This window comes from Elephantulus edwardii, unplaced genomic scaffold (assembly GCF_000299155.1).
Source record: "Elephantulus edwardii isolate Elephantulus edwardi_28Jun2011 unplaced genomic scaffold, EleEdw1.0 scaffold00032, whole genome shotgun sequence".
In the NCBI taxonomy this organism is placed as follows: domain Eukaryota; kingdom Metazoa; phylum Chordata; class Mammalia; order Macroscelidea; family Macroscelididae; genus Elephantulus; species Elephantulus edwardii.
Genome location: NW_006399782.1, coordinates 1008179 through 1035577, shown reverse-complemented (window position 1 = coordinate 1035577; position 27399 = coordinate 1008179). Strand labels below are relative to the sequence as shown.

General features: G+C 38.9%; 1 protein-coding gene across 5 annotated transcripts in view; it reads right to left on the bottom strand.

Annotated features, from left to right (window-relative positions):
* DLG1 (discs, large homolog 1 (Drosophila)) overlaps window positions 1-27399 on the bottom strand; it is a 266080-nt gene that overhangs the window by 163879 nt on the left and 74802 nt on the right. For all 5 annotated transcript variants that reach the window (XM_006884182.1, XM_006884180.1, XM_006884183.1 and 2 more), the window contains exon 4: window positions 5733-5897. In XM_006884182.1, coding sequence (XP_006884244.1) covers window positions 5733-5897 — 165 coding nt within the window. The remainder of the gene's footprint in view (window positions 1-5732; window positions 5898-27399) is intronic.

The following is a 27399-nucleotide window of genomic DNA, read 5'->3' as shown; positions in this document are numbered from 1 at the left end:
ACTGAGTCAATCTATCTCATCCAGGGTCTTCCTCTCCTCCATTATCCATCAACCCTTCCAAGCATGATGTCCTTCTTAAAGACTGGTCCCTCTTGGCAACATGCCCAAAGCATGTGAGACAGAGCTTCAAAATACATGCCTCTAAGGAGCAGCTTGGTTTCACCCTCTCCAGGACAGATCTGTTTGTTCTCTCAGTAGGCCATGGTATGTTCAAGACTGCTGTCTCCAAAGTCTTCATGTATACTAACAAAACATCACACCTCATTGCCCTCGAGTCAGAGACGACTAATAGCTGACCCTCCTATGGGTTTTCAGAGGCTATAATTTGGACAACAGAAAACTGTCCATCTTCCCCGAGAATCAGCTAGTTGATTCTAACTGCCTGCCTTTGGGTTGGCAGCACAACTCTTTATCTATGAGGCCAACAGAGCACCCTATACTAACAAAGGCAAATCTTAAATATATCTAGTAGTAAGGAGATGTGCTTCCAACCCAAAGGCACACAGTCTGGATCTACCTGCTGCTCCATGATTTAAAAATGGACAATCTCCTCTTATGCGATTTACTACCTCAGAAAATGCTCGAGGATTAGTTATGAGTCAGTTCTAACTCAATGAATACATAACAACAACAAAATTATGAACTATTAACTAATCTTACTGAAATTATAAAGGCTGAGAGATAACAGGTAGAGGCCCTGAAACTACAATACTTTAAAAAGAAACACTACAAAGCCATTGCTGTTGCTAGACATTATTGAATTGGTTCCAACACATAGGGACCTTATGTACAACAGAATAAAATACTGCTGAGTCCTGTAATATCTTCACAACTGCAGCTGCATGTGAGTCTATTACTATAGCCACAACTCACCAATTTATCTTGTCAAGGGTCTTCTTATTTTTCAGTGACTCTCTACCAAGCATGAAACCCTTCTCTAGGGACAGGTCCCTCCTAATAATAGGGTCAAAGAAGGATAGATGAAGTTTCACCATCTCTATACTTCTGAAGGACCATTCTGGCTGTACATTTTTGTAAATATATTCAATATATTTTCCAACACAAAATTCAAATGGATAAATTCTTCAGTCTTCTTTGTTCATTATCCATTTTTTTTGCATGCATACGCATCCTTTTACCATAAAGTTAACATAACTAGCATTTTCCTTCATCTTTCATGTCTATAAACTAGTTACTAAGTTTCAAAACATTCTGATATACATTCTGAGAGAAAACTTAAAGCAAAGAGATTAAGAAAAAATTTATTATCTAGAAAAACCTTGACCTTCCTTGTAATTCTCTTGCACCATCTAGTGGTCAAACTGCCATGTACATTATCTGCTTATTTTAGTATGATGGCCATACAAAAAGAGTATATTCAGCAATATTTTTACTTTTGTTCAAGACATGTAAATATACTAAAAGCGTTAAATATTCTAATTCTGTAGCATTATATTTTGTCTAGGTATTCCTTTTTTTTAATCCTCCATTTCGTATAATTTTTAAAAACTGTTATTTACTTGGATCATTTCTTATCATTTTAAAAAAACCAAACAAACCTGTCAACTACTCATTAATATTTCTCTCAGAACTACCAGATAAAGTGGGTGCAGGCTGGAAGATATACTTACCTGTTCACATTTCCTGTTGTAACATGCATTTCAACTTCTCCTTAGCAATGTCACTTAACTTATTAAACAGACTACTATTCTGTTAATTCCAATCATAGTGAGCCTGCAGGACAGGATCAAACCACCCCATAAAGTCTCCAAGGCTGTAAAACCATACAAAAGCAGACTGATGCATCTTGCTCTCATGGAGTAGGAGGTAGGTTTAAATTATTGATCTTTAGGTTAGCAGCTGAGGGCTTAACCACTATGCACTACTTTGACACTGAAGGTAAAAGCAAATAAAAAAATTCTTCTGTTCCTTCAATGATGACTACATCTTCCTATTAAACTGTGCATTTTTGCTTTCCTTGTTACTTCCTTTAGCTCGAAACTAATTTTTAAAAGGGCGGAATTTTGCTTACTTTTATGATCCATTGACCATTTCTGTCATTTCCAGCTCAACTTCTTAACATTTTTGTTAGGTGACAGGGTCAACTATGACGCACACTGACCCTAGCCTGCACTATCATGTGCCATCCTCACCATTTCTACCATGCTGTTCTAACACACTGTTGCAGTCACTGTGTCAATATCTCACTGAGTGTTCCTCTTTTTTGCTAACTTTGTCTACATACTGTCTTTTACCAAAGACTGGCGCCAAATGACAACATGTCCAAAGTTTCACCATCCTTGTACTTTATCCAAGATACATTGTTTTGGCAGACCATGAGACATTCAGTACTCTTAACCAGTCTTACAATTCAAAGGCATAGAGTTTTCTGTTATCTGTATTCACTGTCCAACTTTCAGATGGAAAGCAAACCAAAATGCCAAGATATGCTTGGATCAGGAATTTTATTTTCTTGAATGGTGAGATATAATCTATATTGAAAGCTATAGTCTTTGTGGTAAATCTTTCAAGTCTTCTTCAATTTCTGTAAGCAAGATTGCATCATCTGCATAATACAGGTTGTTGGTTCTTCCTCTAATCCTAATGTCATATTCTCCTTCATAGAGTGCACCTTCTTGAATGATTTCCTCATTATCAGACTGAACAGGTATGGAGAAAGGATAGAACTCTAACACAACCTTTCGTGATTTTAAACCATGTGGTATTCCCTTGTTCTGTTCACGCAACTGCTTCTTGATTCATGAGCACAATGAAGTGTTCTGGGATTCTCATTTTCTCATTGTTATCCGTGATTGTTATGTTCTACACAGTCAAATGCCTTTGCACAGTCAATAAAACATCATTCTGCTATTCTCTGCTTTCAGTCAGGATCTGACATCAGTAGTGATGTCCTTCATTGCATGGCCTCTTCTGAATCCAGTTTGAGTTTCTAGTAGTTCCTGTCATTTAAAAATAATCTTAAGCAAGATTTTTCTTGCTTGTGATACTGCTGTGATAGTCTTAGATTACATCTGCATTCTATTGGATTTTATTTTTATTAGAATAATCTCAAGTACCTTGTTGTCAAGTCGATTCCATGCTGACACTATATGAATTAAGTAGACCTGCTGCACAGGATTTTCAAGACACTAAAAGGGATTCCTTCAGAGACACTACTTCTGTTAGCATTATTACTCAACAACTCTGAGAATCATACTATTCTTCTGTATTTATAACTATTTTTAAAAAACTAAGAACAGGGGATAAATAATGTACACTGCATTGAAACAGATAGGGGGAGAACTGTTTAAAAGGGATATATGACTGGCTATTATTTGCATGGCAAAAGTCCAGAATAAGAGCTGCATAGTTAAGTGGACAGAGGGTCAGGCGGGTGTGTATAACAATAATTTTTTTCCCCCTTCTCAATGAGAAAAGCAAACTGGGAGGGAAGAGTGGGGAGGGAGGAAAATGCAATAATGAATTAATGGAAATCCAAGTTCTTTATAATCTTTCATTAAAATCTTAATAAAAAAAGGGGGAAATCCAAACACAGAGAAGAGCTGCTGAGGCTGTTTATGCATAATCAAACACTTCATAGAATCCGGCTCCTTGATTTGGGGATTTTAGTATCAAGATTTAAAAGACATCCAGTTACCTCACCTAATATCATACTTATTGCTTCTGTTCTACCTCCTAATTCACTATGCAATGTCTAGGATCTTGAAAATGTGCAGATGGCCATCTATGGTGCAACAAATGGTCTCTATTGACCTGGAGCATGAGAGTCAGGAATAGAAGGAGAATATGAAATACATAGCTAATTGTTCCCATGAACAACTGTTTCCTGTGTCACAAGACCAGAACTGGATGGTGCCCAGCTACAACTACTTAACAGTTTGATCAAAGATTCCACAGAAGAATTTTGATTAAAAGATGGGGGGAGGGAATGTAGAATAAAATTTCAAAATGCTCAAGCCCACTGCTGTAAATCACTGTGGCAATCCATTTCATTGAAGATCTTCCTCTCATTCACAGATGCTCTTACCTTTCCCATTATGATGTATGCCTATGTGTACATACGTATGTGTATGTAAGACAGGTCTATAGAACAAAGGGTGGAGACAGGGTGGAAATAACAAAAAAAACTGACAAGAGATAGCTCTTCGAAAAAATTGTCTTGGGGGAAAAGATCACGCTGTGGCAAGAACAGTATAAAATGAAAAGACAGTTAAATAAATGCGTAAAATGCTTGCTAAATGGTAGCAAGATATATGCGTAATATGCTTGCTAAATGGTAGCAAGATATTATCAGTAATCATTTAAAAACATGTATGAAGCAGGCAAATGGCTAGGGGGAAAAAAACCTAATAAAACCTAAATGCTACTATTAAAATAACTTGATAAGAATTTTAAAACTTAGTTATAGAAGATAATATTTTTACTCATAATACAAATTACCAACAAAGGAGTAGTATACAGAATCCTACAAATCAATAAAAAAGAGCCTAATAAAAAAATGGCAAAAACCTTTAAAAGATGTCAGAGTAAAGAATGACCAATAAATATATCCAACCTTGTTAATAAACAGGAAAAACATCTATTGAAACCACAACGACACAAAATTTCAAACCCAAGAGAAAGACAAAAATAAGAATATTAAACACGAAAATGAAAAACAAAGTAAGAATATTAAACAAAAAAAAGAAAATGGAGCAACTAGAACTTTTATATTCTGCTGTTGAAAATGGAAGACTAGGTAAAAAATAATCTAATACTATACACAAAGATATAGAGATACACACACACACACACACACACACACACACACACACACACACACACACACACTTTATGTATGTTTTTTAGTATTTAAGTTAATGCTAACTTAAATTTTAAATTCTTTTTCATTGTTACATTTTCTTCTCCCCTCCTTGCAATGCACCCTTTGTTCCACTGGTAACACTTGTTATATTAGTAACAATGGTCGCCTAGTGTTAAGGAGTTTTACTCCCAGCCCAAAGGCACACTGTGTGGGAAAAAGATGGGCAATCTCCTCCAGTGAGACTTACAGGCTCTGAAAACCTGCTAGAGGGTCAATCATGAATCAGTTCTGATTACACAGCAGATAACAAAATAATAACAACAATATACATACACATAACCGAACATAACCAACTGTAAACTGTGGTATGTTCATTAGATAGAAAGCTTTGGAATATAATGTTGTACAGAAATACAAGCTGAGGGGTATAATCAGTAAGAAGACATATATAATAAAGCCCCCAAATAGGAAAATTTAATATTGATTCTCCCCCTCTCTCATGGCTGCCAAATTGGAATGAGTTCACAGCTGACCCTCCAGCAAGTTTTCAAAGGCTGTAAATTGCATGAAAGGAAAATGCTCATCTTTCTCCAGAGAACATGAGGATTTAAATCCCCTGTCTTTGAGTTGGCAGTACAATGTCATATCCACTACATACCAGAGTCTACTCTAATATTGATTAGTGGTCTACATACGTGACAAAAATATTAAGAAAAATATAATCAAACTCAAGATTGAGGTTATTTCTAAGGGGAAAAAGAAATGAATGAAATCAAGAAGTCACACACTGGACTTCAAAGATAATGTTAATGCTACTTCATACCCACCCAATACACAGGTATAGCATGTGTAGTAATAAAACATATACAATTTATAGCCACAAAATAAAAAGTAATTGGTATCCTACCTTTATTGGTGAAATATGAGAGTGAGAAACATATCCATGGACATTCTCAATCTCAGACAGGTTCTTTTCTGAGACATGTACCAATTCTGGTCCTATCATCTCATTGGTGATTTGTGGGGAAATGTGCTCTGGAGGAGGCGTGTCTTCATCCTGATACCGGTATTTCTGCAAAGTAGAAACAAACACTTTTAAATATGAAGCCACCTTTCAATAAAAGCAAAACAAACTGGATTCAAATAAAAGCTTTCATAACAAGACAAATATTTAACACTGTTTAATATTATTTTAAAAATGCATTATATGGTTTAATTCATTTGTTGTTGTTGTGTGCCATCGAGTTATTTGCGACTCATAGCCACCCTATGTACAACAGCCCTAAACCCTGCTCTTTCCTGTGCCAATCGCATTGCCTCTGACACACCCATCCTGATTACCCCAGTCACTGAATCAATCCACCTCATAGAGGGTCTTCCCCTCCTGCGCTGTCCCTCTACTCTACCCAGCATGATGTCCCTCTCTAAAGACCTGTCTCTCCTTACAACATGTCCAAAGTATGTCAGACGAAGCCCCAGAATCCTTGCCTCCAAGGAGTAGCCTGGTTTAACCCTCTCCAGCATGAATCTGTTTGTTTTCTTGGCAGTCCATGGTACCTTCGACACTCTTCTCCAGCACCACAGCTCAAAGGTGTCAATTCTCTTTCTATCCTCCGTAGTCACTGTCCAACTCTCTGATGCATAACAAGTGATTGCAAAAACCATGGCCTGTATCAGGCAGACCTTAGTCTCCAGAGAGACACCATTGCTCTTGAGTACTTTTAGAGAGGTCCCTAACAGCAGACTTTCCCATCACAATACGTTTTTTGATCTCCTGGCTGATGGTGCCAAGAATGCTGACCGTGGAGCCGAGCAAACTGAAGCTGTGAACAATCTCAATCTCTTCGCCATCCATCCTGATGCTACCGATTGGTCCAGTGGTGAGAGAAAAGTAGAGCTCCATCTTAGAGGCTGCACCAGTATTTTAGCAAATATTTGATTATTCAAAATAATTCAAAGTTAGGTGTAGAAAATCCTATTCTTCTTGTTGGGAGCAATCAAAAGTCGAGTATGATTTACAATGACCCTGGGAAAAACAGACCTGAACTTTGTCCTATCCTGTGCCATTCTCCCGATCTCTGACACACTTGAGCCCATTGGAGCAGTCACTATGTCAATCTATTATTGCTGCAGTCATTGTGTCAATCCATTTATTTGAGGGTTTTCCTCTCTTTTGCTGACCCTCCAACTTTCCAAGTATAATGTTTCTAGGAGATGCTCTTATTCCTTGGAGAGGGACAAGTCCAAAGCATGTAAAATGAAGCTTTACCATCTTTGCCTCTGTGGAGAACTCTGGCTGTACCTTCTCCAAGACCTATGTGTTAGCTCTTTTGGCAGTGCATGGGATATACAACACTCTTCTCCAACCACACAGTTCCTACGCATCAATTCTTCTTCTGTCATCCTTATTTTCTGTTCAACTCTCAGTAGCAAATTAAGTGACTGCTGGAAATATGATAGCCTCAATTAGACACACTTTGCTTGCTTGCTATCATTGCTCTTCAGTACTTTAGAGAGGTTTCTGAGAGCATACTTGCCCAAAGCAATATGTATCTTGATCTCCTGTTGTTGTCAAGGGTGTTGATTCTCTGCTCCATCTATGATGATGATGCTAATTGATCTAGTGTGAAGGACCTTTGCTTGATGTTCACATGTAATCCACATGTGAGGCTTAGTCTTTGATTAGTCCTCACTTTTGGCAAGCAAGGTTGTGCCATCTACATAACCCAGGTTGTTGATGAGTCTTCCTCCAACCCTGACACGGCATTCCTCTTCACAGAGTCCAGCTTCATGAGTTATCTGCTCAGTATAGAGACTGCAGAGGTTTGGAGAAAGGATACTATTCTGGAGCAGACAGTTTTATACCCAAAGAATATAAATTAAAAAGCTGGAAACAGTAAGGCAAGAATGGTTGTTGGGAAGTATAGTTTTGGCTGACAGAAATGAGGCTGGAGAGCAAATGACTCAATTTTGTACATTCAATGTTTTATTCACCATCAATACCTCTTTTTAAGAAACACCAAAGGTAACTTTACACACAGACCTTGCCTAATGGACTGCAAAAGAATAAGACAGACTACATTTGTGGAAAGAATCACTGGAGGAGCTCAGTTATCAGTAGTCAAGACCAGATTAGGTGCTGATTGTGAAACTATCAATTACTCAAGTGCAAGTTAAAACTGAAACTGAAGAAAGTTAAAAGAAACTCACTTGGCATTTCACAAGCTGAAAGAATTGAAAAACAAATTTAGGCCTCAAGTTGCAATACTGAGAAAAACCATGGGCAAAAGCTTGAATGATGCAGAAAGCATCAAAAGAAGAGAGTTACGGTACAAAAAAGAATTGGTTGACACTGAAAAATTTCATCAATTTCCAAATGAATAAGTGCCAATAGTAACAAAGGAAGGAGTTCAAGCTGTGACGAAGATACTGGCAAAAACTAAGGCCCTCGGAATACAAGGGATACCAACTGACATGTTTCAACCAACAGATGCAACCCTAGATATGCTCACTAGTTTATGCCCCAAAATTTGGAGCACAGCTATCTGGCTGACTAACTGAAAGGTATCCTTATTGTCACCATTTCCAATAAAAGTGATCAAGCAGAATGTGGAAATTATCAAACAATATCAGTATCATTTATAAAAATTGCCACATGTGGAGGCTGGGCTTAGATGAGGTCATGACACTTGGGATATTAGAGTTAATGTTAGATGGATCTTAGCTGAAAGTAGAGACTACCAGAGGAATAACTATCTGTGTTCCATTGACTATACAAAAGCATTTCAAAGTGTGGATTGCAACAAACTATGGTTAACTATGAGAGGAATGGGAATCCCAGAACACCTGATTTATGTGAACCCTAACTTGGACCAAGAGGAAGTCATCACAACAGAGTAAGGAAACACTGCATGGTTCAAAATTAGGAAAAGTATGTATGCCAGGGATGCATCCTATCTCCATACCTTATCAATCTATATGCAAGACAGATCATGAAGGAGACTGAGCTCTGTAAGGAGTAATGTGGTATCAGAATTGGAGGCTAACTCATCAACAACCTGTGTTATACAGATGACACAATCCAGCTTGCTGAAACTGAGGAGGACCTGGGGCATTTGCTATAGAAGGTCAAGGACTGCAGCCTTTAATATGGATGGAAGCTCAACACCAAGAAAACAAAGATTCTCACCACTGGGCCAATTGGCAGCATCATGATAAATGGAGAAGAGATTGTTAACAGCTTCAGCCTGCTTGGCTCTAATCAACACTCTTGGTACTAGTAGCCAGGAAACCAAATGATGAATTGCATTGGGAACATCTGCTGTCCGGGACCTCTCCAGAGTACTGAAAAGCAATGATGTTAGTCTAGAGACTAAGGTGCACCTGGCCCAAGCCATGATCTTCCCAATTACTTGCTATGCATCAGAGAGTTGGACAATGACTACAGATGATAGAAAAGAAATTTCTTTGAGTTGTGGTGCTAGAGAAGAGTACCGAATACACCTCAGACTGCTAACAGGTCTGTTCTGAGAGGGTGAAACCAGGCTGCTCCTTGGAGGCAAGGATTTTGAAGCTCCTTCTGACATATATATGTCTGACATACATTTAAAAGTTTTGAGTGGCAATCCAAGGTATATCCAAAGATGTCGTTGCTGTCTGGAGCACAGAAGTGTGTGTGTGTGTGTGTGTGTGTGTGTGTGTGTGTGTCAGAGAGAGAGAGTAAAGTCAAAGATGTATGGCAACAATCTACATTATGAATAGACCTCAACAGCCTGAATTTCCCTCAGACCACAACTAGACAGTATCTAGCAACTACTAATAACAGTTCTGAAATGTATCACAGTAGGAAGACCAGGATAAAGGAGGAATATATGTAAAACAAAATTTAAAATCACAATAAAGTCAAGCATACTGTTCTAAAGAGACTGCTGGAACCCCTAAGGATAATGGTCTTTAGCCTCCCTTTGACCTCGATAACCTCACCCAGGAGCATCTATCAGAGGAGGTATGCTGGCCAAGAGGTAAGGAACTACACTGTCAATCCAAAGGCAAACTGAAACTAGCTACTATGTGGGAGAAGGAGGCATAATCTCTGTTAATCAATGTTACTTACAGCCTCTGAAAATCCACTGGAGGGTCAGTTAGGAGTCAGTTCTGACTTGACAGTCAATGAAATAGGGTGAAACTCAATACTAGAGGTCCCTCAATCCACTGAAAAATACAACTTTTGCTTGTTTTTTTAAATACTAAGAATGTTAAGTGTCTATTACTTTCTTGAGACTCTTGTTACAAAATGACAAAAAAGCAAATAACTCTAAACAACAAAAATCTTTTCAGGAAACAGAGAACTGATTTCTTTGGGATGTTACAGAAAACCCACTCCATACTTCTTTTCTAGATTCTTGCAGCTCTAGGTGTTTCTTAGCTTACAACTATAATGCCAAGTGTAGTTCCTTGCTTTGGATGTCTTTCTGCATCTGCTTTCTGTCATAATAATACCACTCAGATGCAATCAAGATGCTATTTTAATAGCACTACTGTTACGTGCTGTCAAGTTGAGTACAGCCCACAGCAACCCTCATAAGGACAGACATGAACCCAGTTCTGTCATGTACCATGCTCACTCTTCCTGACACACCTGCCCATAGCAGCACCGTATCAATCCACCTAGTTAAGGTTCTTCTTCCACCAACCTTCTGCTTTTCAATTATGATGTCCCTCTTCCAACGAATAACCTCCTAGCAACATACCCAAAGTATGGAAGACGAAGCTTTATCACCTTTGCCTCCAAGGAGCAATCTGGCTGCACCTACTCCAAGAAACGTTGTTGTTGTTGTTGTTATGTGCCATTGAGTTGCTTGGGACTCATAGCCACCCTATGTACAACAGCCCTAAACTCTGCTCTATCCTGTGTCAATCGCATTGCCTCTGACACACCCATCCCGATTACCCCAGTTACTGAATCAATCCACCTCATAGAGGGTCTTCCCCTCCTGCGCTGTCCCTCCACCCTACCAAGCATGATGTCCCTCTCCAAGGACCTGTCTCTCCTTACAACATGTCCAAAGTATGTCAGACGAAGCCCCAGAATCCTTGCCTCCAAGGAGTAGCCTGGTTTAACCCTCTCCAGCATGAATCTGTTTGTTTTCTTGGCAGTCCAGGGTACATTCAATACTCTTCTCCAGTGCCACAGCTCAAAGGCATCAATTCTTCCTAGTCATTGTCCAACTCCCTGATGCATAACAAGTGATTGCAAAGACCATGGCCTGTATCAGACTCACCTTAGTGTCCAAAGAGACACCGTTGCTCTTGAGTACTTCAGAGAGATCCCTAACAGCAGACTTTCCCATCGCAATACGTTTTTTTTATTTCCTGGCTGCTGGTGCCAAGAGTGTTGGCCATGGAGCCAAGCAAGCTGAAGAACTGTGAACAATCTCAATCTCTTCGCCATCCATACTGATGCTACCAATTGGTCCAGTAGTGAGAATCTTTGTCTTCTTGACATTGAGCCTCAGTCCATATTGAAGGCTGCAGTCCTTGACCCTCTGCAGCAAGGGCATGAGGTCCTCCTCAGTTTCAGCAAGCAGGGTTGTGTCATCTGCATAACGCAGATTGTTAATAGATCTTCCACCAATCCTGATGCCACACTTCTCCTCATAGAGCCCAGCTTCTCTGATAATCTGCTCTGCATACAGGTTGAAAAGGTATGGAGATAGGACACATCCCTGGCGTACACCCTTCCCAAATTTGAACCATGCAGTGCTACCCTGCTCTGTTCTGACAACTGCCTCTTGGTCCAAGTATAGGTTTCATATTAGCACAATTAAATGTTCTGGGATTCCCATTCTTCTCAGAGTCAGCCACAGTTTGTGATGATCCACACAGTCAAACGCCTTAGCATAATCAATGAAACACAGACAGACATTCCTCTGGTATTCCCTGCTTTCAGCCAAGATCCATCTGACATCAGCTACAATATCCCTAGTACCACGACCCCTTCTAAACCCAGCCTGGACTTCTGGCAGTTCTCTGCTGATGTGCTGTTCCAGTCATTTTTGGATAATATTCAGTAGAATCTTGCTTGCATGTGAAATCAATGATATTGTTCTGCAGTTTCCGCACTCAGTTGGGTCACCCTTCTTTGGAATGGGAACAAATATAGATCTCTTCCAGTCAGCTGGCCAAGTGGTTGTTCTCCAGATTTCTTGGCACAACTTGGTGAGCACATCCATGGCAGCATCTGTTAGCTGAAATATGTCAATTGGTATACCATCTATTCCTGGGGCCTTATTTTTGTCTGTTTGTTTTTTTAGGCAGTCCATGGGATATTCAGCACTCTTCTTCAACATCATAGCTCATATCTTCAAACAACATGACTTCATTGTTCCTCAGTAATTTGGAAAGGTTCTTACTGCAGACTTTCCCAGTGCAAAGCATCTCCTGATTTCCTGACTGCTGGTACCAAAGTTGTTGACTGGGGATCCAAGTAAGATGAAGCTGTTGACAGTTTTAACTTTTTCTCCATCTATCATGGTGTTGCTTATCAGGTTAAGAAATTTTGTTTTCTTGATGTTGAGAAATCATTCATATTGAAGGCTATATTCTTTGATCCTCAGCAACAAGTGCTTCAAATCCTCACCTGAGCAAACAAGGTTGGGTCATTTGCATAAAACACATTATTGATGCATCTTTTGTAATAATTTGAATAATTTGCTCAGTAAATAGATTAAATAGGTCTGGAGAGAGCTACTGACACACTCCGTCCTAATTTTAAACCATGTAACATTCCCTTGCCCTGTTCACACAATAGCCTCTTGGTCTAGGTATAGATTTGACATAGCACAATTAAGTGTTCTGGGATTACCATTTTTCTCAGTGTTAGCCGTAAACGTGTTAAAATCCACACAGTCAAATGCCTTTGTATAGTCAATAAAGCATAAATAGACATTCTTCTACTTTCACTCAGGATCCTTCTGCCATCAGCAATGATACCCCTGGTTCTGCGACCTCTTCTAAATCCTGTTTGCACTTATGGCAGTTCCCTATCTATGTAATGCTCTAGATGTTTTTAATCACCTTCAGTATTTTACTTCCAAGTGACATTATTGATATTGTTTGATAGTTTCCACGTTCTGTTGGGTTACCTTTCTTCGGAAATGAGAATATGGCTATCTTCCAGTCATTTGATCAGGGAACTATCGTCCAAATTTTCAAGCACAAAATGGTGAGCACATCCAGGACTGTATCTGTTATTTGAAACAAGTAAATTAGTAACTCACTTATTCCTGTGAACTATTTTTTGCCAATGTCTTCAGTGCAGTTTCGACTTCCTTCTTCATTACCATTATCCCCTACTCATATGGTTACTTCTTGAAAATTCAGCCAGTCAATTCTTTTTGGTACACTGACTGTGTATTCATTCCCCCACCTTCTTTTGATGCTTTCTGGATCATTCAATATATCCAACTGACTAATGCATCTTTCAATACTGTGATTTGAGGCCTAAATTTCTTTTTCAGTTTCTTCAGCTTGAGAAATGCAGAGTTCTCTTTTTATTCTCTAATTCTGGCTCTGTACACATTCTATTATAATATTTTGTCTTCTCTAACAGCCCTTTGATATCCTCTGCTCAGTTCTTTTACCTCAGCATGTTTTCTGTTTTGGCTCTCGATGCTCTAGTGCAATTTTCAGTATCTCTTCTGATATCCATTTTGGTGTTTTCTTTCTCCTCTCTCTTTGTAATGAATGACCTTTTGCTCTCCTCATAGAGGATATCCTTGATATCATCCTACAACTCATCTTTGATCACTGGTATTCAATGCTTCACCTATACTTAAGGTGATTAAAAAATTCTGGTGAAATAGTTTTAAGATCATATTTTAGTTCTTGTGGACTTCTTTTCATTTTCTTCAACCTCAATTTGAACTTGTACATAAGTAATTGATGATCTGACCCACAATCTGCCGCTGGTCTAGTTCTGACTGCTGATATTGAGCTTCTCCAAGGATTCCTTTGACAGACGTAGGCAATCTGTCTCCTATGTAGTCTAGTCTATCAGTTGAGGATGATGTTGCCATTTGTGGGGTTTTTTCCTCCCCAGAAAATGAATTGGCTTTTACCGTGTAGTCTGATAGGGATGCCAAGTAACCCACTGCATACGGAGAAGGTTAAAGTGGCAGGAAGGCAGTTAAGGGTGGTGGTGGTTGTTATGTGCCATCGAGTCCCTTGCGACTCATAGTGACCCTATGTACAACAGCCCTAATCTCTGCTCTGTCCTGTGCCAATCGCACTGTCTCCGACACACACATCCCGATTACCCCCGTCACTGAATCAATCCACCTTCTCTTCCTGCGCTCTCCCATCCACCCTACCAAGCACGATGTCCCTCTCCAAGGACCAGTCCCTCCTTACAACATGTCCAAAGTATGTTAGATGGGGCCTCAGAATCCTTGCCTCCAAGGAGCCGCATGATTTGAACCTCTCCAGGATTAATTTGTTTGTTTTCCTAGCAGTCCATAGTACCCTCAATACTCTTCTCCAGCACCACCGCTCAACAGCATCAATTCTCCTTCTGGATACAAGTCCCTTGCCAACTCTCTGATGCATAACAAGTGATAGCAAAGACCATGGCCTGTATCAGATGCACCTTAGTCTCCAGAGAGACACCATTGCTATTCAGTACTTTGGAGAGGTCCCTAACAGCAGACTTTCCCATGGAAATGTGCCTTTAATTTCCTGGCTACTGGTACCAAGAGTGTTGACTGTGGAGCCAAGCAAACTGAAGCTGTGAACAATCTCAATCTCTTCACCATCCATCCTGATGTTGTCAACGGGTCTAGTGGTAAGAATCTTTTGTCTTCTTGACATTGATCCTCAATCCATATTGGAGGCTGCAGTCCTTGACCCTCTGCAGCAAGCGCTTCAGGTCCTCCTCAGTTTCAGCAAGCAGGCTGTGTCATCTGCATATTGCAGATTGTTGATAGATCTTCCACCAATCTTGACCCCACATTCCTCCTCATAGAGCCCAACCTCCCAGATAATATGTTCTGCATACAGGTTGAAAAGGTATGGAGAAAGGACACATCCCTGGCGTACGCCCTTCCCAATTTTGAACCATGCAGTGCTACCCTGCTCTGTTCTGACAACGGCCTCTTGCTCCAAGTATAGGTTTCTCATAACGATCAAGTGTTCTGTGTTTCCCATTCTTCTCAGAGTCAACCACAGTTTGTTAGGATCCACACAGTCAAACACCTTTGCATAGTCAATGAAACACAGATAGACATTCCTCTGGTATTCCCTGCTTTCAACTAAGATCCATGTAACATCAGCTACAATGCCCCTAGTACCACGACCCCTTCTAAACCCAGCCTGGACTTCTGGCAGTTCTCTGCTGATGTACTGTTGCAGTCGTTTTTGGATAATCTTCAGTAGAATCTTGCTTGCCTATGAAATCAATGATACTGTTCTATAGTTTCCACACTCTGTTGGGTCACCCTTTTTTGGGATAAGACCAAATAGAGTTCTCTTCCTGTAGTTGGCCAAGTGGTTTATAAATTAAAAAAAAAATCTCAGAGAGATCGCGTTAGGCAGTTGAGAATTTAGGGAGGCATTAAATGTTGTTGATCTAAATGGCAATCGGCCTTTGATCTTTGGGACCAGTAGGAAAGCTGAAGAGCAGAAAAGGATAAGACAGAGAGGGAGAAGTCTGGCTTAGATATACCAATTAAGAAGTCCAGGCAGACTCCTGCTCTGCTCAGGTAGCAATGAGGCAGCAAAGAACTGCTGTTTCATAGAGGGCAGCTAAGCTCTGGGTCGATTCAGGCTGTTAGTGAGCTCAGAAAATGCACTTGCTCTCAGTACTGGCCAGTTGTGGAGAAGTGGAGAGGAGGTTTCTGCCTATGACTGGGCATTTTTCTCAGCCAGGTTGATTCCTGGTCAGGAAACCATATTTAGATAGGAGAAAAAGGGCTGAGGGCAAGAGAGAGACAGAAGCTGATCCCAAAAACAAACAGGCCTTTACTGTGTGATCTGAGAGAGAATTCAAGTGACCAACTGCACATGGAGAAGGTAAAAATGGCACTGGCACCTGTTTGTGTTTTTAAAACAGTATTTACAATGTATAAATCATTGAACATAACAAATTTGATAATTCTATTTCCAGCCTTTGGCCACCAAGCCCACACTTTTCAACTACTATTCCTTTCTTCATTGCTTAAAACTTTTGCATTTCAGTCACCAATTATCATTAATGCATCTTGACAGCATCTCATTAATGTCTATGTTTGTGTGTTTCATTTTTTTACAACTTCTAGTTTTCCAACACTGATATCTGACAGCATTATCAAAGACTATTACCAAAGGAGGTGGCATTCACAGCCACCAGGGGTTAGGAGTAATTACCTTTAGTTTTCATTGCTGGAGGCACAATTCAAACCGTAATAATGAAAAACCATGGTGAATTTTCCTAGTGCATTGTTTCCTGGTGAATATTAGCTAAGAGAAGTGATAGTTACTATGTATAGCAGATATTCAACTTCTGTGAAGAAAAAAAATCTACCAGGGGATCCTCCCTCTCCACAAAGTAAAAAATCTAATGTCTGTGTCAATTCCCTGTCATATCAACCCTCCACTGGACTTTAAAGGCCAAAAAACTCCACAGGGGGAATAATTTTTAATAGCTATGAACTTCAAGGGGAGAGTTCTTTTACAAAAACTTGAAGTCACGCAAACGCCAAAGACTAGCTTAAAATAGGTTTCTTTAAAAGCAAACAAACACAGCTGCACTGTCAGAACAGGCCAACTCCTGGACCTTAAGAAGGGGGGGAAAAATAAAAAAAGAGCTAATCATTCCCCAAAATATACTGCCAAAAAATATTATCACAATTTCCTATTCAACCATATTAATTCATATCCCTTCTTAACAAGCAAGGAGAAACGACAACTTTTGAGACTGTTGCCAATTAAATAGGCTAAATTCCAAAACTGGGTAGTTTCTGGGTAAGTCTTTGCTTAGTAGCTTTATACACACACACACACACACACTTATTTACAAAGTTCTATACATTTTTTTCACACCAGATCTTCCCCATTTGCTCCACCCACCCCATCCTTCAAATTGCGAGACCACATGATTAACCATCCCCGCCCCTACCCATCCTCACACATCTACTCTTACACCCTCCCTTAAATCCTCATACTTGTTCTAGGACAATGGTCTTATACAATATTTGTCCTTGTGGAACTGAGTTCACTCAGCATAATGCTCTCCAGTCCCTCCCAAATTAGGTAGTTGTTGTTGTTATGTGCTGTCGAGTCGCTTGCGACTCATAGCGACCCTATGTACAACAACCCTAAACTCTGCTTTGTCCTGTGCCAATCGCACCGTCTCCGATACACTCATCCCGATTACCCCAATCACTGAATCAATCCACCTCATAGGGGGCCTCCCCTTCTGAGCTGTCCCTCCACACCACCAAGCATGATGTCCCTCTCCAAGGACCTGTCCCTCCTTGTAAAATGTCCAAAATATGTTGGACAGAGCCTTAGAATCCTTGTGTCCAAGGAGCAGCCCGGTTTGACCCTTTCCAGGATGAACCTGTTTGTTTTCCTAGCAGTCCATGGTACCCTCAATACTCTTCTCCAGCACCACCACTCAAAGGCATCAATTCTCTTTCTATCCTCCTTGGTCACTGTCCAACTCTCTGATGAGTAACCAGTGATAGCAAAGACCATGGCCTGTATTGCTCCTGGGTGCTACATAGTATTCCATCGAGTGTGTGTACCATAATTTCTCAATCCATTCGACTGTGGTTGGACATTTGGGCTGTTTCCATGTTCTTGCAATGGTGAATAATGCTACTACGAACATTGGCATAAAGCCTCTGCTTGTGCCTCAGTTCTAATTTTCTCAGGGTATATTCTAAGCAGTGGTATAGCTGGGTCATATGGAATGTCTATGTTCAGCTTTTTGAGGAAACGTCAAACTGCCTTCCAGAGTGGCTGTACCATTTTACAATCCCACCAACAATGCATAAGAATTCCTATCTCTCCAAATCCTCTCCAAGATATATTACCTCCTGTCCTGTTAAACTTTGCACTGCTACTGGAGTAAGACAGTATCTCATTTTGGTTTTGATTTGCATCTCTCTTATTTTCAGTGATTTTGAGCATTTCTTGTGTCTGTTGGCCATCTGGATGTCTTCCTCTGTGAAAAGTCTTTCCACGTCTTTTGCCCATCTTTTAACTGTGTGATCAGTCTCTTTCTTGTCGAGGCCCTGTAAACTTTTAATATGAGACCCCTGTCTAAAATGGTATTGCCAAATGTTTTTGGGTTCTCCCCCCCCCTAGTCAGTAGGTTTTCTTTTTACTCTGTTGGAAAAAGTTTTTGGTGTGCACAGGGATTTAATATTTAGAAGATCACATTCATCAATTTCATCCTCTCCAGAGTAAGCATTTCTTGCTACACTTGGCAGTTTGTTTATATTTATATACTAGGCCTTGATTTCAGTTTGTCTAAGCTTGATCCCAGTTTGTCTCTTATGAACTTTATGGTTTTGGGCTTTACTCACAAGTCTCTGATCCACTTTAAGTTGATTTTTGTGTATGGTGTGTGATGCGGATCCTGTTTCAGCTTTCAGCAGGTAGTAGTCAAGTTCTTCAAGCACCATTTGTTGAAGAGGCCATCATTTTCCCATTTGATAGGTTTTATTTCCTTGTCAAATATCAGTTGACCATAGATAACTGAGTTCATTTCTGGGTTCTCAATTCTGTTCCATCAGTCTATGCACCTGTCATTGTACCACTACCATGCTGTTTTGGTTACTACTGCTGTGTAGTAGGTTTTGAGGTCAGGGAGTGCTATGTCTCCCACTTCATTTTTGTTTTTCAGAAGTGCTTTGCTTACTCGTTATCTTTTTCCTCTCCAAATAAACTTGAGCATTTCCCTTTAAATCTCCTTGAAAAATGAATTTGGTTTCTGGACTGGGATTACCCTGAATATGTATATTGTTTTTGGTAGGACTGTCACATTTTCACAATATTGTTCATCCACAAACAGAGCACATATTTCTATTTCTTTAGGTCTTCTAGAAATGTTCTGTAAAATGTTTTCTTTGTAGGTCATTTTTTTCTCTAGTAAGGTTCACTCCCAAGATCTCAGTTTGTGGTTAGCTACTGGAAATGGTATTGCTTTCTTGGTTTCCTTCTCTGAGTTCTGTTACTATAGAAGAATCCCACTGATTTTTGGATACAGATCTTGTATCCTGTCACGGTACTAAATTAGTCTACTAGATCTAACAGGTTTTTTGTTGAGTCCTTGGGGTTTTCTATATACACTATCATACTGTCTGCATAAAGCAACAGTTTAGCCATCTTCCTGCTGATCTGGATGCCTTTCATATCCTTCTCTTTTTTTATTGCCCTAGGAAGCACTTTCAGTTCAATACTGAAGAGAAATGGTGACAGTGGGCGTCCCTATCTGGTCCCTGTTAGCAAGGAAAATGTTTTTTAGTCTTCTTCCTTTCAAAGAGACAATAGCTCTTGGTTTTGCATATATACTTTTGACTAGGTTGAGGAAACTCCCTTCTATTCCAAGTTTGATGAATGTCTTATCAGAAAGGGATGATGGACTTTGTCAAATGCCTTCTCTGCTTTAATTGCTAAGACCATTATGGTTCTTGGTTTTGCTTTGTTAATATGGTGAATTATGTTGATTTAGAATTTAATTATCTGTACACAAAAACTGCATGAGTAAAGTGAACAGACCCTTCCTATAATTCAAACTGATATTACAATGAAGTGCAGTGGGAGGTAGGGGACTAAGAGAGATTACACAATTATAAAATCATGATTCCCAAACTTTTCCATCAAAAATCAAGGTAAAAATCATTTAAGCGTTTGAAGAAATACATGAGGGAGCTATGGCTTTATTAATATGTTCAAGAGAAACCAGTGTTCTAAGGTGACTGAGTATACATTATAATTTGTTCCTGAAATTATTTATCTTGGGATATAAGAATGCTGACCATAAGAAAACTACACTTTATCTAATAATACATACTGGACCAAGATTTATCACTTTATAATATCTCTGTGTGGAGACAAAATAGAAAATCATCCCTGAATTTTTAATGAAGTGTTGCTTTCTTTCTGGGATTCTCACACTTACAGTTCTGTCGCCAAACATATTTTAATACTCTGTTACAAAGGCATCATGGTGACTTTCCTAAAGATCGTTAGAAATGGCAAGAACTTTCAGAAATTACTAAATACTGTGGAAGAACAACAGGCAATGATAAAGAATGAAGAAGTAGTTAACCTATCTCTGATCTTATCCCACCTACCCCCCTCCTAGGGATAGAGGCTCTAATCTTAACATATCTATTCTGAATAGTGAACCCTACCCTAAAAAGTTGGCACAAGTTTTAGGCACTGAGTTTGCTAGTTTCTATTAACATCCAATCCCAAATAATTGCCTGTCTGGTATTGTAGTAAGGCGACTGCTAACCCACAAAGACTGTCTCCAGCTGGAGTACTCAGTGGTTCTGAGGGAGAAAGATGGGCAGTCTCCTCTTGTAGCAATTTATAGCCTCAGAAACCTAATGGATGATCACTATGAATCAAAACCAATTTGACAGCTGTGAGTTTTCAGTAAGACACTGTTGTAGTCTCCAGATTAAAAATCTGGGTATTCACTGCATTCTCCCTCTTTATCCCACGTTTTATTCTCTGAGTTCTGGTATTAGTAAGAGAAAGAACTCTTTTCTCCTAGGAACTTATACCAGATATCAATTAACTTTTTTTTTATGACACTGACCATTAACCGAACACATACACACATGCATCTCTACTGAGCATACTCTGTGAGAGCCAGAATTGAAAGAAATTGCCTTGTTTTTTCAAAACATAAGTTATTCACCTTTGACAAGGTATAGTCTTAACACTTCTCTATAGTCTCTCCTTCTTAGTGAAAAATATTTGAAGTTTCCTTCTCTGATAGGTTTCCACCTTATGCAGATTTTTGGCATAGTAAACAGATGAAACTAAGAGTTTATCCTAACAGATGACTGTTTCTCATGATAACCTACTACCTGGATCTTGAAGTAGTAGTAGGAGGAGGAGGAGAAGGAAGGTTAAACACACACAATGGTACTAAAAGAAAATCTTCTGTCCTTATGTGTAATACCAATATTATGTATCACAACAAAATATTTGTTTACTCTTACCGTTTTACTATTCCAGAAAGTTTTTAACTACAACATGTGGGACAATCTCCTCTTTTAATTAATGTCCTTCTCTGTTCCTCAACAGAAAACAAAAACTACCCCAAAGCCCCAAAAGCAATCACATACACATTTTACTGAGTTTGAATTGTCTCATAGCTGAATCTTAAGCAAGTTTTCAGAGGCTATAAACTGCATAGGAGGCAACCACCCATTTTTCTTCTTCTGAAAGCTGGTGGATATAAATCAACTGCCTTTGAGCTGGTGGGACAACTTGGATAAACCCGCTGTGGCAAACAGCAGTTCCAGGATTAAGTGTATCTAGAAGAGACTTAGAAGCAAAAACTCACACAGAAATATGTCTACTAATGTTCACTGCCACCATTTTTCACAATTGCCAAAGAATAAACAATCAAAATACGCCATAATTGAAGAATGATAATAAAAGTATTACATACAGTGGAGTATCATTTAGCTATAATAAAAGTTAAGCTTTGATAAACGCTACTATGCAGATAATATCTTGAAAGCATTATGCTGAGTGAAGTCAGACCATGACAAAACAGCAAATATTGTATGATAACTCCTATATGGAATATCCAGAACAGGCAAATTAGAGAGTGCAAGTGTATTGGTGGTTACCAGGGGCAGGAATAAGGGGGCGAGAATAGGGGATGCTGTTTAGAAAGCAAGTTATCCGTTAATGGTAACAGAAAATGGGACAACAAAAAGTAGGAGGGGAAGGTTTTTTTACTGTCATTCAAGTATTTTAAAAGATATGGATGTAAAATCAACTAAAAAATTTGAAGTGTTAGAACATACAGTTCTGTATATAGTTCTGAATTCTTGTTGTTGTTGCTGTTGTTGGTTGCTATCAAGTTGAGCATGGCTCATAGTAACCCTATGAACAAAAGGCCTGAAGCCTTTCTATAACTATCATCAATTACCAAAGTTCACAGAGTAATTAATGCTACCTTTCATAAAATTCAAGCATTTAGAAAGTAGTATTTAAAAGCTCTAATCATGAGAACTTAAGGGGAGGGAGTATGTACACACAAATATTCTTTTTAGTAACCAAATTAAAGCACAAAAATGATTTCATAAGTAGCTACGGTACATAAGGCTTTTTCATCTGGCCAAGTATGACCAGGAGTCTTTTTCAATAGAATTCTTTCATCATTATTCCAGCAGGGGGCAACCTGAAACCTTAAGTGTTATGATCAGCACTCCCATAATCTTAAAAGCTTTAAAGAGAGGAGAACTGTAAATTCAAAAAGAGTAGTCGACTATGACGAATAGTATGATACTTTAAAAATTGTGTCTATCATCAAGGGAGTAGTCTTAAAACAATTTATATATCTCATAAAATCCTTAAAAACACCTTTTAAGCAAGAAAATTTTAAGGAAAAATACCATATGCTGAGGAACTATAAATCTTGTTTTTAAAAATCTAAAAGTGCAAAAAGAAAAAAAAATCTGTAAGTGCAGCAATGAATGAATGGAAATCCAAAATCTCTGTAAACATCTATTAAAATTAATAAAAATGAAAAAATAAAAAAATCTAAAATCTTTTTAATAATCCTATTGTGCACAACTACATAAAGATGACAGCTTTAATAGTCAAGGAAAAAGGACAATGTGGCCCAAATTTATTTAATCCATGTGAATTTTACACTGGCTCACAGAGTTATCAGCCAACATTAACAGTAAAATTTAGCTCTTGGAAAAAGTTGTGTACATACATAGCATATTTTTCTTAGCAAAATCACTTTTGTATTTCAGAAAATTCACCTGAAGTCTCCACTAAGAAAATAAGAATTCTCTGGCACAAGCATTTAAAGTTGAGGGAGGAACCCCTAAAGTGACAGAAAAAGCAGTATAGTCTTTTCAAAATTGTAGACAATAGTACCAATATTATTGTTTTTCATCAACTTGAAATCACTTTACACCATCACCTGGGAAGTTTTTCAAGTCTCAGACCAACTAAGAAAAATCTTTTATTAAAAACAATACTTCAAGAGAGCTCTGGTGGCCTAGTGGCAAGAAGCTGCACTGCAATCCCAGAGGTACGCGGTTTGAATCCACCAGATAGTGTTGGAGAAGGAGGGGCAATCTCCTCCTGTACCAGTCAGATTCGATTTGACATATTATTGTTATGTGCCTTGGAGTCGCTTGCAACTCATAGTGACCCTATGTACAACAGCTCTAAACTCTGCTCTGTCCTGTGCCAATCGCACTGTCTCTGACACTCCCATCCCGATTACCCCAGTCACTGAATCAATCCACCTCATAGAGGGTCTTCCCCTCCTGCTCTGTCCCTCCACTGTCCCAAGCATGATGTCCTTTTCCAAGGACCGGTCTCTCCTCACAGTATACACACAAAAATAATAAAATTTTTTAAAAGTACTTAAAAAAAAAAGCAAAACACCAACAATACTTCAGACGTAAGTATTCCTAAAATAATACATTCATTAGAAAGCTTTTCTGCTTTTACCCTGAGGTTAAACCATGTTGTTTTTGCAATCACAGAAATGAAGTAAAAATATATAACTTCTATAAGCTGTTTAAAAATTTCTATAATTTGGGCAGCTCTGGTGGCCTAGTGGCAAGACGCTACACTGCAATCCCAGAGGTATGCAGTTCAAATCCACCAGACACTCTGCTGGAGAAGGAGGAGGCAATCTCCTCCTGTACCAGTCAGATCTGATTTGACGGTACACGTAAAAATAATACAATAAAAAGTGTAAAAAAAAGTTTCTATAAGTAAAATAAATAAAAATTTATTTTAAAGGCAAACCTTTTATTTCTTTACTTTCTACAGAAAACATTACCATAATCATTTCATATAGGAGTAGAAAGGACTGTATCACTTACATGTGTTTATTTTGTTTATAAGCTTTTTGACCTCTCCCAGCATAACCTAGATACCAATTTGTGATTTAGTACTAATGTCAGAAAGTCATTTAGTTTAAGGATAAAACTTGTCATTAATAATTTCTTCCATCAAATCGGTAACAGGAGACATTTCCACTCCTGCATATGAATGAAATACTGTATAATTTATTCATTACAATTTAAAAAAAAACTAACTCATTCAACTAAGGACTGTTACAGGTTATGTAAGAAGTCTTCAAAACTCAAAAATAAAAAGAACAATTAGAAAACAACAACAACAACAAAAAAACCAACCAAAAAACTAACTCAATAATTCTCATTAATAGATCATTATGACATTTTACATAAAACCCAAATCCTTTTCCACTATTACTTCCCTTTACACAGACTAATTCTTTATACATATCAGTAGTAGGTGATTCTATAATTAAAGTCAAATAATCTAATCTGAGTAATTCTTTCTTTAAATACTACTGGATTTTAAAACTTTATGTTTTTCCATTCAAACCCACCTCACAACCAAACAGTAAAGATACTGTGCTGTTGGTGCATGCCACTTTCAGTGGCACAACACTGGACAAAAGCAATGCAAATTGTTGATGTGAGGAGACTTTTTCAGAACATGAGCCCTTCAAATCAATCCATGACTGAAATGCTAGAAAAATGCCTTGGTAAATGATGCTTGCTGACAATCCTGAACACTTACTCAATATCCAGAGCACTCTACTGAAGATTTATATTAAAATGTCACATTCTTCAGCTGTTTCTACCCTTATAACAGAGATCAGGTTGAGGTATTATGGCTGGAATTAAGATGTTTCTTTCCCTGTAACTGTTTCAATAAAATTATAATCACATTTTCACAATATGAATACTCATTCAGGACCACTTTGTCAAGCCCCTAAGCCTTGCTTAAGAGCCTCAGCAATTAATCCAATATCAGATTCTTTGTAGGACCTCCGTCAGCAGCTGTATAAGCAGGGCTACTACCTCTGTGAAAATAAGAAACCACTCGAGCACAGCCACTGTGCTCTTTATATGCTGGCTGCTTCCAGGGAGGAGCTAAGTGTTGCAGCAAAGGACTCATTAAATGGCTCAGTAAGAGAGGCCCAGAATTTTCCATGCACAAGGCTTTCTTATTATACTTCAAAACTTTCTGGGCTCCTTTAAAATACAACTTGTGGTAAAATGGAATGCTTCAATTGCTTATTACATTTTGTGACTTGACTTCCCTCTCTAAACCATGCAACTGAAATTATTTGACAAAATTAAGCAGAGTAGCATGCAAACTTGAACAGTGAAAAAGTTGAGATATGAAAATATTTTCTTACGTATTATATTACTTTGAAATCTAGAGAATTTATTTTTATTTTGTACTGCAAAGCTTTAAAGACAAAAAATCAACTACTTTAAACCTACTGACAGATAGAATTGATTTATTCTCTCTTCCAAAAATAATTTTCTGTGCTTAGGATTTTTAATCTGTTATTAACAGAAAATTGCCACTGCCTAACTGTTGGCTCAAGGGTGTAAGAGATGATTTTTTAGGATGGCACATGACAAGGCAGGCTTTAAGTCTGTTCACTCAGTCGCTATGGGTTGTACTCTACTCAGATGGTACCTAACAACAACAAAACAACAGTGAATCCACCAGTGGCTCTATAGGAAAAAGATAGGCCATGTCCTCCTATGTGATTTACAATCTCTGAAAATTTGCTGGAGGGTCTAGATGGGAACTGGATCCATTTTGTCTGCATATTCTTGGCCTTCTTCTAAATTCATTATTAAGTAAGAAATACAATATTGAGTACAGTAGCTTTGAAATTTAACGTTCTTTGTTTCCAGATAACAAATGGACAACTGAACTATATAAGGTAAATTTTAAAAAGAAATCTGGCTGTAAATTAAGTTAAGAGTTAAAGGTGTTTGACTGTGTGGATCATAACAAACGGTTGTGACTCTGAGAAGAATGGGAATCCCAGAACACTTGATAGTGCTAGCACAAAAACTATACTTGAACCAGAAGGCAGCTGTCAGAACAGAGCAAAGAAACACTGCATGGTTCAAAATTGGGAAAGGTGAACGCCAGGGATGTGTCCTATCTTCATACCTTTTCAACCTATATAGAGAATAGATTATCCGGGAGGCTGGTCTTTATGAGACATGTGGCGTCAGGATTGGTGGAAGATCTACCAACAATCTGCGTTATGCAGATGACACAACCCTGCCTCCTGAAGCTGAGGAGGAACTGAAGCGCTTTCTGCAGAGGGTCAAGGACTGGAGCCTCCAATATGGATTAAGGCTCAATATCAAGAAGACAAAGATTCTCACCACTGGGCCAATTGGCATCATCAGAATGGATGGTGAAGAGACTGAGATTGTTCACAGCTTTAGTTTGTTTGGCTCCACAGTCAACACCTTTGGCACCAGCAGCCAGGAAATTAAAAGATGCATTGTGATGGGAAACTCAGCTGTTAGGGGCCTCTCCAAAGTACTGAAGAGCAAAGGTGTCACTCTGGAGACCATCTGGAGCAAAGGTGAGGTGCACCTGATACAGGCCATGGTCTTTGCAACCATTTGTTATGCATCAGAGATTTGGACAATGACTAAGGAGGATAGAAGGAGAATTGATACCTTTGAGCTGTGGTGCTGGAGAAGAGGAATGAATGTACCATGGATTGCTAAGAAAATGAACAGGTTTATCTTGGAGAGGGTGAAACCAGGCTGCTCCTTGGAGGCAAGGATTCTGGGGCTTCGTCTGACATACTCTGGACATGTTGCAAGGAGGGACTGGTCCTTGGAGAAGGACGTCATGCTTGGGAGGGTGGAGGGACAGCGCAGGAGGGGAAGACCCTCTATGAGGTGGATTGATTCGGTGACTGGGGTAATCGGGATGGGTGTGTCGGAGACAGTGAGATTGGCACAGGACAGAGCAGGGTTTAGGGCTGTTGTACATAGGGTCACTATGAGTCGCAAGAGACTCGACAGCACATCATAACAACAACAACCAGGTTAATTTGTGCAACATTATCATTTTTTAAGTAGTGTATCCTTTTTGCTAGTGCTGGTGGCCTAATGCTATGGAGTTGTGCTAAGGTAAGTGGTTTGAATCCACTATCTGTTCCAGAGCAGAAAGACAGCACTCTCCTACACTATAATTTACAGCCTCTAAAAACCTGCTGGAAGGTCACCTTTGAGTTAATTCTGACAGCCTGTAACATAATCCTTTTTGTAAATACATAAGTAATATTTTATATCCCCACATAGTAATGATGAAATGACACATGTTAAGTTATTACTGTTGTTGAGTACCATCAAGGCGGAACCAACCCACAGTCATCCCTCCAGCAGGTTTTCAGCAGCACTCAAAAACCCTAGCCCTAAGAGAGATGCAAATTAAAACAACTATGAGATATCATTTCACCCCAGTCAAAATAGCAAAATTTAACAGAACAGCAA